We start from the raw sequence: 12,228 nt of genomic DNA, 5'->3' as shown, positions 1-12,228 counted from the left end.
AAGGAAAATAACATTTCAGCAAGAAGTCCTCAGCGGTTATCTGTTTAAACCGGTCCTCAATACACAGAAAACACCAAGACAGCGAGAATTGGGAGCATATTGGGAACAAGACACCAATAAATCATAAATAGACACTAGTAAATTACAATATTATGAGACAGACCCACAACCACGCGACGACTCATATGGAAGCTAATGTTTTCTAATCGCCACGCTTAGAGGGTTATATGTAATCACCCGTGTGATCTTCCGAGACACCGCAATAATTGTCAACGCAACCCATGATTTGTTCTACCTTGACCGAAATACGTTCAAGTATGTAAAATAAAGCCCCTTGAATCATGCAGAGATTGATCAATGCCTTTACATGTTGATGCCAAGCACAGATGCGCAACCCCAGTGCTGCTCACACTGGCACTGAGTGTTACCGTCCTTCCAGGCATCCGAGGTGAGACTGAAGATGACGGCCTTGTCACCAAGCTCCTTAACAATGGACTTGATAGCAACAGCTTGTTGGCTGGCACCAGGAACAGCCAGACCAAGAGCCTGTCCAGCGTTGGGCCAGCCGGTCTCCATGACACGGCCCTCCTTGCCAGCGCAAATGTTATCGATAATATCAAGCTGGCCCTTAACAAACTGACCAGCCTGATCGGCAGTTGTCTCCGTGTTGAAGAAAGCATGAGCATTGGCACCGACAAAGTCAACAACAGGGCAGACAAGGCTGGAGAACTCTTCCTGTTGCCAAATGTTGACGGTCTCGGCAGTTGAATAAGGTCCAGTGTAGCTGAGTTGCTCCTTGGTGGTAGAAATGAGACCAGCAAGTTCACTGGGAGTACAGAAGCCGTGCAAAACAGCCTCATTACCAACGGTAATCAAAGAGACGAGATTCCATTTACCCCAAGCCTTGATTGAGCTAATTTGCTCGGTAACACTGGGGTTGCCGGCATCACAGCCAGGCTCATCGACATAGATACCCAGAATCATCTTGATCCCGTGAGCCTCACAAGCACCGCCGACAAACTCAAGAGTGCTGCAGTCAGTGGAGTAAACACGAATGGTCGTGACGCCGGCGGCAGCAATAGCAGCAATGTCACTGTTCACTTCGCCCTGAGATTTGCAACCACCACCAGGGGTTGTCTGGTAAGGAGTGTAGGTGACAGCCCAAGGCTTTCCAGGAGTGCCCTTGGCAGGGGTCTTGCCGGGGCTGCCCTGAGTGGGCTTTGGAGTGTGCTTGGAGGATGTTGTCGAGGGCTCAGGCACTGAGGTCGTAACAGGGTAGGTAGGCACTTCAACAGGAGTCTCAACAATGGGAGTCTCAACAACGGGTGTGCTGGTGGTCTCCGGAACATAGACTGGTGTTTCGACAGGAGTGGTTTCGGCGACATAGGTCTCAACCGAGCTGCTTGATGGGGTTGGGATATCGAAGGGGCAGTATACTACAGTGCTCGTCTCATAGACAGTAGTGACAACCTCGGGCTGAGTGTATGTACCAGCAGGGTAGCTCGTGACGGAGGGGATAGTCACAGTCGTATCCTCGGTCACAGTCGTGGTGGTAGGGGCAATAGTGTAAGTACCAGCGGACGGGCACACGTATGTGGTGCTCTCGATAACGCTCGTTGTTACACCCTCGCTAGTCGAGACAGTAGCGTACGGGCATACGACAGTGGTGGCAGTTGTCACGACAGTAGTAACACCACCAAGAGTGTGTGTACCAGCAGGAACCGACGTCGTATATGGAACGGCGACAGTAGTAGAATCGGTCAAAGTAATGGTGGTGGCTGGGAAAGTGTAGACACCGGTGGTAGGGCATGTCTGAGGAATCGGCGTAGGCACGACGACCTGAGTGGAAGACGCCGTCGTGGGCTCCGGCGATGGGGCAGGGGGGAAGATTACTATTATTATCAGCTCCCGTCTCTCAACAAACTGCACCTGAGGATAGGTAGTTTGGGCAAGGGTTTCAATCACATACGAGTAGGCTCGCCATAGTAGGTGCTATAGACAGTTGTGCAGCCACAAGTATCCTCAGCTTCGTAACCCTTCTTCGCGTGGGCGTGGATGTGTCTGTGGTGGACACTGCCAGCACTAACACCAGCAGCGAGAGCTGCGACCGCCAGAGTTGCCTTCATTTTCCAACTTTTTCTTTCCAAAAACTCCAACGGTTAAATTCCAATGCTCTAGATCGTATATGAATGGCTCTGTTCCTCTTCGTGATGTCGTGATAAAAACGAGTGCCCGCTAAAAGAGTGAAGCGGTTGGTGGGATGTAGCGAGAAACGAAAGACGGATTGGCGTCAGGCGTGGCCATTAAAAGCAGACAGCTTCGTGGAGAAGAGGAGAAAGGGAAAGGGGCCATGGTGTAGACAGCATGCTCGTTAGTTTTATTACGTGGCCGAGGCGCCATGGGTCTTCTGGCGCCAATTTTACCTGGTGTTTGTTTTTCTGGTAAGGCGCAGCAAGATGCTGGCACTCCTTTGTTCGTACAGACGGGGCAGGTTGGCAGGCTGGCCAGTCACAAAGAAGCACCCCAGTCACCCAGATGTACATTTAAGTATGCATCATCTCCCAAGACGGTGTAGTCACTCTCTGGCCAGAGCCGGGGTTCGTGCCCCGAGCTCTTCTGCTTCACCGTATCGCGAGTCGTGGCAGCGCCATTCGCGCGACTCATTGCAGGTTTGAAGGCGAGCGACTCTCGCAACAGCTATTCTCTGTCATGGCAAGTCCTCACTCTGCACCCTTTGAGCGACAATGGACCCAACCTGAAAGGAAGGGAAGGAAGCCCATCGACTTGGGACTCGGGACTTGGTACGCTCAACATGCTCTACTTCGCTACCCGGCACATGAGATACCTAGACTATTATCCCATGTATGTAAGCAATGCGTGTGTACTTAGAGTGGATGAAGGACGGCGGTAAGTGTACTTGCTGACCGTGACAACGCCACTTGCGTGCGAGATGAGAGGCACTCAGGGCATCTCGCCCAGCGTCCAACATCCGGACAGGATCTCGAGGTGTGATGGGGAGTGGAGGAACGACTGAAGCCAAGAGGGTCCAGCGAAGTTGGCGGGTCCCCCAAGCCCCGGTTATACAGGTCGTATGCAGGGGTTGTGTGGCCTGGGGGCAGAAAGGGGAGATTGCCTGCGGGTCTAAGCGAAATTACTCCCTACCGCTTCACTGCACTCCCTCGACTACACTCCTCCTCACTTGCGAGAGATGGCGAGGATGGTTTCTGAGATGGTGTAGGTACTTCAAAAGCAGGCGAGGGCAGGCTGGTCGGTTAGTGGATAGAATAGGTACCCTTCGCCCCTTTTAGGCTCTTGCAACCCGGCATTGCCTGACCCCTTACCTATTCAGGATACGAGTAGTCCAGGTTAATTGTCCAGGAACAATTCATTTACCCTAGTAAGTATGGATGGATGCCCGTCCGTCGATTGCCTAAGAAATCTTTCGAGTACAGAGCAGATACAGAGTAAAGAAACAAGTAAAGAGCCGAGAAGAGGCAAACATGATTCTACATAGTACTATAAGTAACGAGACCGACTGTTATTACGTAAATAGATAGTTGACTATATATGGTATGTACGTAGGTAGGTATGTAGGCAGATATTTTCATCAAAAGGCTGCTTATAGCTACCTGGCAGAAGCATTCAGCGCGGTGGTAGCTAGCAATTCAAACTGAACGACTGGCTCGAGCGACGACCAGAGCATTGTGATGATGACGATGGTGATGATTGCTGCTAAATGCTGGCCAGCCGATCATTTCTCAGCCGAGGCTGGCCAGATCGAGCACTGATCGGGATTTAGAAGCCGGTACCTGCATTGACTCGCATCTTTGACCTGACCATGTGGGGTACATAGCTCGTGCCTTGCATTTGATTGCTGTCAGCTACTACTATGTATGTACTTGCTATCCATCTTCAGTCCAATCTTCAATTCATCTTGATTCCGTTCTCTACTACCACATTCGCTGAGATTATATTGAAGTCCATCGTAACTCAGGTATGCAACCTATACAGATTCTTAACCAATGGGGAGCGAGACTTTCCTTAGGTAGCCATAAGTACATTTATCAGTGACTTGAATGTCGAAATCCAACACAACGCTCCCAAGCTCGCCTCAAGTCCTGGTAGATCCTGGTCAATAAATAGCATCTGCCCCCGGATTCCTCCATCCATTGTTCATGCATACACCTTCCTGCCGCTCACAACAAGGCACAGATTATTGCAGGTTAGGGACTCCAATATACAAGCGCACACTTAAGTTACGAGGTATTGGTGCTTATATCGACCACCTACTTACGTCTTAATCAAATGATGATAAATTCAGGGGCTTCTACTCCTACGCTAACACATATAGAAGATACGATACCTCCTGTTGAGTACGGTTCTCGTTCGTTATTTATCATTTACTTACACACCTCATTTCAGTTCCGGTCAGCGATCGCCATCTACGCAGGGCGAGACCACCAGCTATCCCCGCTACTCCCTAAAACAAGCTCTTCGAGCTCTAACTACTATGGCGGTATCTGGTTTTTGTCTCACAAAACAGCTTGTAAATCATTTGGTCTCTCGATATTAACCTCTTCTTTTTTATTTTATTTTTTTATGTTGGGCCTTGAACATGATCAGTCTACGTTGTAATCACAATACGAGCAGGAGCGATTGAAACTTCAGGCAAGGGAGAACACCGGCCAATTGTTTTCGGTACTTTGTGAGGCCTCATTATTTTACATAATGCTAATATCGGTGGTATTCCTCTTTTGTCATGTCGTACCGCATACCGTATGCTACCTGGTGAGTGACTATGACGGCTCCCACGCGAGCCCGAGATTTCTAGGTTTTCACCGCATTTTCTCCCAAGCAATGTCTCAGATCAAGCAAGTCACGGGCTTACACCGCCTTCATCAGCTGAGCTCGAACAAGGTCACTTCCTGTGCCTAACTATGAATTCAACGCTCTTGATAGGTAATGTCGACGTATACAAGATCTTGTCTCTAGCCGCCACTGGCAGCTTTCGCAATTGTAGGATACCTAGCAGCAGGCACAAGCGAGGCGGAAAAGAGGGCACAACTAGAAAAGGGTACCAATCACCAAAAATGATCTTATACTCAAATAGGAGTTTAGGATAGGAACATATCTACATAGAGCCATAAGTTAGAAAGATCTAGTACTAGGTACTTATTTATATGTGATAGGTACCGTATATCATGATGTAAATTCTCGCGACTTTCACGTAAGTAGCGATGTACCTCGATCAACCAATCAGAGCCAACATAGGATAGATACCCCACTCAGGGCCCATTGACAGCTGCAATGAACGACACACACCTGGCGATAGCAGTATGCAGGACGTTGCCACCCTCACTGGAAATTTTGCCAATATCAAGTCTCATATCCGCATTGCGTCTTGTGATTTCTCAGCATCACTGTTGCCTGACACGGCTTGTTGCAAATCAAATAATGATGTTACAAGCTTCTGGTCGATCGTATATATGTTGGAGGTGTACCTCTCGGCGACTGGTTCCGGGCCCGTCCTCTCCATGGTCGCGCATACCACCACCGAGGGTCGGAGGTATCTACAGGGCAGCTCAATATATGAATACTTCATCTAGAAAGGTAATAACGCTCGCCTGTCTATTTAACACATTGAAATAAATGCTGACATTGTATTTCCGAAGCTGGCAACGGCACAGCACAACCAATCTAAGCAAGGTGCACCTAGTGAGGCTCCTGTTAGTGGGCAGCAGGACGAGAAAAGCAGGTTACCCATACGAGAACGTTTACGTATATGGGAAAAGGAGAATCCAACCAAGGGTGAAATGATGTTGAGTGACCTTGCAAGTCATGGAAGCTTATCAAATTCACATACCCGCCCACAGAATGTGAGCTTGATGGAGTTTGACCCTGAGGATAGCACGCCCTTATTCATTGGAGATGAACTGGCGGATTTGCGTTCTGATGATGCCATGTTAAGCGCTGGCGACCTCGTCGAACTATGGTGCGTTCCCCCGTATTTACCTTCTCATTTTTCATCCGCTAATACCGTGCGCGTAGCTCTGAGGGTTCGAGGCGACCTATTGTCGCCGTTTGTCTCGGCCGTCTTCAGGGATATGAGCATTTCTACACAGTCAGCGGGAAGTGGTTTTCAGCCATAGGCATCAGGACTCTGTTTGTGGTTAACAACTTCGCCACAATGGATGAGCTGAAACCAGTCATCGACGCTCTGCCTCAGGTTGAATTCTCCATTGAAGAACTGAATGTTCTTCAAGATTTAGGAGAAGGCCCATCACAAGCCGCAGGAGCAGTACTTCTGCGCAAAATGCTTGAATTTATTCAGAGCGCGGAAGCTGTGTATCAGGCGAATGCTGGCACCCTCGACGCCTCTAGCTCCTTTATAGGAGACCCTATCAAGCACCGATACCTTACCTTACACGAAATTGCTGAACTTTTGATCTCCGATACAATCAAGCGCGGAGAGAAGTTTAGCGCTCAGTCCCTCTATGCAGTCCATCGAGCGTTGCTACAAGATGAGGTGTTTTTCAGACCACTTTTTCGAAGGGGACATAAGAGATCATACTTATTCGAAGTTAGTCCACTCTCAGAGGTTCGTCTCGTGCAAAAGATTGAAAAAATTGTGCGAGAGTATTTGACCATGAAAGGTGATGCCAGATTTGCTCTGTCAAAACCCGACTCACCTATAGCATCCTTCGTAGCCAATGCCCAGAAATTGATCGACGAAAGCCGGAGAAATCGAGAGTGGTCGAATGTTGGTATGATCGGACTATCCTCCAAACCGGCACAAGAAAAGCCAGAATGGTCTGAGACGGACCTGGAGATCCTGCAGTTCATTGAACTATGGGCCAGCTATCAGAAATTCCCAAAATACTCGCGTTTCCAAACCCTCGGCTGCACACTCCTACGAGCTATTGATAGATATCAGGAGGCAGCAGGATATTTGCCTACCACGGGATGGACCTTCTTACAAGAAGTTGGCTTCATCCCGCCGTGGGAGATTCAAGCTCGCTATAACATGCGTTTCCCAGGTGTTGAAATTCAACGGGGTGGTAGCTATGTTCGACCGTTTATGGGTATGCTTGATAGGCATATGAAGCAAGATATGCTAGCACTTATTCGGAAGCCTTTGAGCAAGGCTATGGCATACTGCATTGACGATATCTCAGCCAGTGAAATCGACGATGCGGTGTCACTCGAACGAACCTCGAACCCAGAAGAATATTGGATTCATGTACACGTTGCAGATCCATCGTCATCATTTGGCGCCAATACACCCTTAGCCAAATACGCGGAGCTCATTCCTGAGGCTATTTACCTTCCTGGGCATCTTGAGCCTATGTTACCGGAAAATATTATCAGCGATCGGTTTTCTCTCGCGCCCGGGAGACCTTGTCTTACGTTTAGCGCCCTCGTGAATATGGAAGGCTTGGTTTTGAAGGAGAAGATCACTGCTAACTTCCTGGAGGACGTTATATACATGACTTACCAAGATGCGGCTTCAGCTATCGGTGAAGACCGACAAGGCTCAAACACAGACAGTGCAGCTCCAAAGGTCCAACCGGCAAATAGGAAGATGGCCGGGCCGGACGACCTGACGGAAGACCAAAAGAGTGACCTTGTAATACTGTCGAAACTTGGCAAGGCAATCCAAGCAAAGCGGCTAGAGAAAGGCGCCATACCATTCTTTGAGCCTCGCCCGACAGCAACTGTTAACTTCGACGGCGTTAATCAGACAGAATCTGATGGCTTCATTACCACCACCGGGGATCCTTTGATCCATGTTCACTATTCTCGGAGTTCAGAGACCGACCTTGTTGAAAATGCTATGAAGCTTGCGAACGAAGTTGCTGCTCGTTGGTGCTTTGAGCGAGGAATTCCTATCCCTTACCGCACCCAGCCTCATGCTTTGCGCAACGCGGCCGTCCTCCAACAATACGCACGCGACGTACTAAATCCGATTCTGAACTCCGGCGCCACCCCGGATGATGCAGTATGGAGGTATTTCCGCTCATTAATTGGCGTGGATGAGGTCTCGACGACTCCTGGCCCACACTTCGGCCTGGGGAGTGATATGTACACCAAGGCCACATCACCGCTACGTCGCTTTGGTGACTTAATCGTGCACTGGCAGATCGAGGCGGCGCTACTGGAGGAGAAGAGGCTGAAGCGTAAGCTAGTTGGTCCTAATGGCAAGAAAAAGGGCGATGATCTTTCGTTCTTGCCATTCAGCCGCGACCACCTCGATCGAATGCTCCCGATGCTCCGCCTGCGCGAGAAACAGGCCCGTACTCTTACGAACATCGAAGGTACCGACCAGTGGATTCTTCAGGCCATGGCCCGTGCCTGGCAATTCAAAGATGGCGTGCTGCCCGACACATTCAAATTTACTGTGCAGCACTTGGCTCGGTCTTTCGTCTATGGCCGGCTAGACTGGTTCGAGCGCTCCGCAACTCTGAGACATTCTGCTCTTAACAAGGTCATCAGTAAGACAGATCTACACATAGGTGACGTTATCGAGGTTCGTCTCACCGATATCAATGTCTATACTAGACAAATATTGGTTGAGGCTACACGAGTGCTGAAAATAGCTGGGGTCAAGGACTCAACGACAGAGGGCGCGCCGGTCCTTTTTGACAGTGGAAGTGTCGAGGATACACTTGTTGCAATGAACTGAAACAACAGACTGGATCGAGAGTAAAAGGTGCATCTTTGTCATCTGTAGTAATAACTTGCTTTAGAAAGGGCTCATACGAGCCATATGAAATACCTGTATACTTCTAGGGGCGTAATTATGGGCGGATACGATATTATTATTTTCTATACTCTATGTGACACTCTGCTATATTGTAAATTAGGTAGGTAGGATAAAAGCAATTAACAACCCTATCTTCCAACACAGCACCGTATGTTTCTTATTTAATTAACTTTTGACACTCTATGTACTTCGGCCATCTATTGAAATGGTCTCACATCCCATATGTGTTAGGGACTACAACCAAAAATTCACGGTTGTTTTAATTCTTAACTCATTTAGACTCCGGCCCGCTTGAGGATTGGTTGATATTGTTCTCTAATGTTACATCCTCATGATGGGCTTTGAATTGCGAATGCGCCAAGCAATGAAAGCCGTGTATGTCTTCGAAAAGCACATCGAGAAAAGACGCACATGAAGCAAATCAATATTGCCATTCCCTCGGGGGCATGCTTTCGTATATTAAGCGCCATCCCGTGTGACAAGCAGCACCAGACGATGACAAAGACAGCCAGTTGATACTCTATTAGCGATGGCTGCCCCGCATCCCGTAATCCAATGTATTTTCCTTTTTTTGTTTTTGTTAAACCCTTCATTTGTTTTCGTGTCTGTGATAATCCGATGACTCTTGCCATCGCGTCCGTGCTTGTGCGATGCATTTATGCGTTTATGCGAATCTGTAATGTCAAATACAGAAGGCTCCAGAATTGATACAATGACCGACGAACGTAGCATCGTAAGACCAAGCAAAAAACAACTCGCTTCCATTCCAACGCCCCAGAGAACAAGCAGAAACAAACACAAATTTACATAACAGATTTTGTTGCTGTGGATCCAGGTCAGTCCCTCAAGTAGGGTGTCGTGTAGGTGAATCCAAGTTCAATGATGATGCATATTAGCAATACCAATAGTTGTCACCTTCTCCAGCCAACATTCCAGATGACGTGAGCAATATCCCTAGCCGTGTTGACTGTGTCGATCACGCGACCGATAATACCATCATTAGGCTGCACCTCGCCTTCTTCATATGGCATAAACATGCCAGACTCAGTTCGACGCATGCCAGCTGGCCCTTCTTCGTCGCCCAATGTACTGGGGGAAAGAGAGTGGCGTAATCCTGATTGCCGTGTAGGTTCTTTCGCCAAACTTTCGCTACTATGGGCTGAAACAAGCACATCATTCACATCACTGTGCTGGTGAAAAGGCCCTGATGGTTTGGATGGCCGTAAGGTTTCCTGGGATGAAGATGGCGATATAGTTGGGCTTTGCATACTGCTTGTGCTGTGTTTAGCAGCGCTATCAGGTGCCGGAGAGTCTTCTCTATACTTGAGAGTAGTTGATGGGAGCATCGCGATTGTTTTGCTCTCGTTGTTACTGTTGGGCGTAGGCTTCTTTCGTAAATATATCGGCTTCTTCTTGGACTTAGTCGTCTTCATCATGATAGCGCTGCTGTCGGAATCACTATCATCGTAGCTCCAGCGGTAGGAATCTGGCTCATCATCGTCATCATCGTCACCCTTGATCTCAACAGCTATGCACTGTTTGACTTGCTCATCGAAGTGAATGTGCTTTCTTTCCGTTGCAGGGGATGCTAGACCTGATGTGTCAGTCGAGGGCATAAGACTCGTGTTTCTCCTGCTTCTCCTGCGCTTAGAGAATGGAAAAGTAATGAGATCTGTATGGGCACGATATATAATAGGACGGCCTATCCGACTAGTGCCGTCTTTCTGTTGAGCTTGCACAGCAGCGGCAGCTTGCTTGAGAAGAGAGGATGAGGAGAGTGACCTCTGGAGCATGACTTCTGACATGGACCTCTTCTTCAAGATGGGTTTTTTGTGGACGAAGGAATCTGATCTAGATAAAGTCGAGCTACCTCGTTCGGGACTGTTGGGAAACAACTTGCACTGGCATGTCTGTAGAGGTCCGTAGAGCCATGTTACATCGCAGTCTTTCAGCCTATATAGTCGTTAGCTATATCGCGAGGGTAAGACAAGAATGGTTACGTACCAGTTAAGAGTCTCAGGCGATACTGTTCTCAATTTGTATTTAGCCTTCATCCACGTCCGCCAGGATGCATTTTCGAGCCGTGCTGAATTAGCAAACTCTGTTCTTTTGGATATTATGTAGCGCCACGATGACCATATGTCTTCTTCCTTCCAATCGTGTGACAAGTAGTCCACATGCTGAGTAGGGTGATGCTCGACAGCTGTGTCGTCTTCGGCATGTTCTGGCGCGACGGGCGATTCTGGTCGGGAAGTCACAGCAGATACGTCATCATCTGGTGATGCTAGTGATGAATCGCCAGCTTGAGGGCTAGGTGAAGGCTCCAATTCCTCCACTTCCTCCACTTCCTCCAGCCCGTCCATCATGAAATATGGATTGTCGCCATACTCAGAGAGAAGCAACGAGTCTTGAGGATGAATGGCAAGGTCATCCTCGTATTGTCCGTCTAATGACAGGCTCGTGGCGGGGGTAGATATATACGAAGGGTCATACTCGCTTTCAGCATGGACCGTGCTGGGAGAAGGCGGACTGGAGGATGGGCTCGAATCGGGGACAATTTGTATGGGTTTATGGCGATAGTTATCACGAAATAGCTGGTCTATTCTAGATGTCGAGGCTGAAGTGTGAAATCCTTGTGAGCGAGCGCTAGACATGAATTTAGACTGCGAGTGTGACCGTCGTAGAGGAGAGGAAGAGAAGAGATCGCTCTCTTCTGAAGTAATAACCACAGCCATCTTCGAAAACGCTATACACTCCTCCAACCTAGCCACTTATGGGAAGACAGCGATGGCCGTCATAACAGCCGGGCTCCGAGCGATACAGCTTCCAAGCACGCGCGACACTCAGTAGTAGGAGAGATAGGCAACCCAGGTCCGACAACGATTCTTTTGTCAACAGTGCCGGCAAAACTCGGCAGAGCTACTCCCTAAGCGTTCAAAGTCGGGTAAACGATGAGTACGATGGATAAGGGTGGTAAAGCAGTGGCGAAAAGACCTGGGAGGAGTCGGCAATTTTCGCATCGACGCTGGGCATCTCTCGTCGCTCGCACGCAAGCAGAGAAGTGGAGGCGCAGAAGAGTGTGGCGCGAAAAATCGGGGTACAAAAGCGACGGGATGGAGGCTCGTGGGCTCTTGGTACCTCTCGGTAGGCGGTGATGGGGTTTGGCACAGGAAGTATATAAGTGAGTCTAGACACTGAGTCTAGACACCTCACTGGCAAAGGCACTGGCAAAAGAGGTGTCGCGGCAAAATCTTAAAAGTCCAACCTTGCTAGCACGGCAAAGTCTGTGTTTGCGTGAATGAGTGGGAGACGATGGAATCCGGGAGTTCGGGCTTGCAGTAGATTAGAGCAGGGCCTGCCTACAGATACCTGTGGTACTACCTAGGTACCTAGCTGTACATGCACACCTTATGTACTTACCTACAGTGCCTACTTCTAGGTACCTTATGTTCCTGGGGAGATAG

At 48.8% G+C, this 12,228-nt stretch overlaps 3 protein-coding genes across 3 annotated transcripts; 1 reads left to right on the top strand and 2 right to left on the bottom strand.

Moving 5' to 3' along the window:
* Positions 1 to 82: 82 nt before the first annotated feature.
* Positions 83 to 2,214, bottom strand: F5B22DRAFT_194353 (glycoside hydrolase family 17 protein). The gene is made up of 2 exons (XM_047969538.1): positions 1,970 to 2,214; positions 83 to 1,892 (listed from the first exon to the last, which is right to left on the bottom strand). The coding sequence occupies exons 1-2, from the start codon at positions 2,124 to 2,126 to the stop codon at positions 364 to 366; spliced, it is 1,686 nt and encodes a 561-aa protein (XP_047830553.1). The 5' UTR covers positions 2,127 to 2,214; the 3' UTR covers positions 83 to 363.
* Positions 2,215 to 5,363: 3,149 nt separating this feature from the next.
* F5B22DRAFT_194294 (uncharacterized protein) lies at positions 5,364 to 9,125 on the top strand. The gene is made up of 3 exons (XM_047969537.1): positions 5,364 to 5,610; positions 5,673 to 5,992; positions 6,049 to 9,125. The coding sequence occupies exons 1-3, from the start codon at positions 5,455 to 5,457 to the stop codon at positions 8,681 to 8,683; spliced, it is 3,111 nt and encodes a 1,036-aa protein (XP_047830552.1). The 5' UTR covers positions 5,364 to 5,454; the 3' UTR covers positions 8,684 to 9,125.
* A 422-nt stretch (positions 9,126 to 9,547) lies between these two features.
* On the bottom strand, positions 9,548 to 11,607 carry F5B22DRAFT_194257 (uncharacterized protein). The gene is made up of 2 exons (XM_047969536.1): positions 10,769 to 11,607; positions 9,548 to 10,717 (listed from the first exon to the last, which is right to left on the bottom strand). The coding sequence occupies exons 1-2, from the start codon at positions 11,497 to 11,499 to the stop codon at positions 9,676 to 9,678; spliced, it is 1,773 nt and encodes a 590-aa protein (XP_047830551.1). The 5' UTR covers positions 11,500 to 11,607; the 3' UTR covers positions 9,548 to 9,675.
* Positions 11,608 to 12,228: the final 621 nt, after the last annotated feature.

This window comes from Xylaria bambusicola (genome assembly GCF_022495145.1).
Source record: "Xylaria bambusicola strain CBS 139988 unplaced genomic scaffold F5B22scaffold_22, whole genome shotgun sequence".
NCBI lineage: Eukaryota > Fungi > Ascomycota > Sordariomycetes > Xylariales > Xylariaceae > Xylaria > Xylaria bambusicola.
This window is presented reverse-complemented; position numbering and strand designations above follow the sequence as displayed.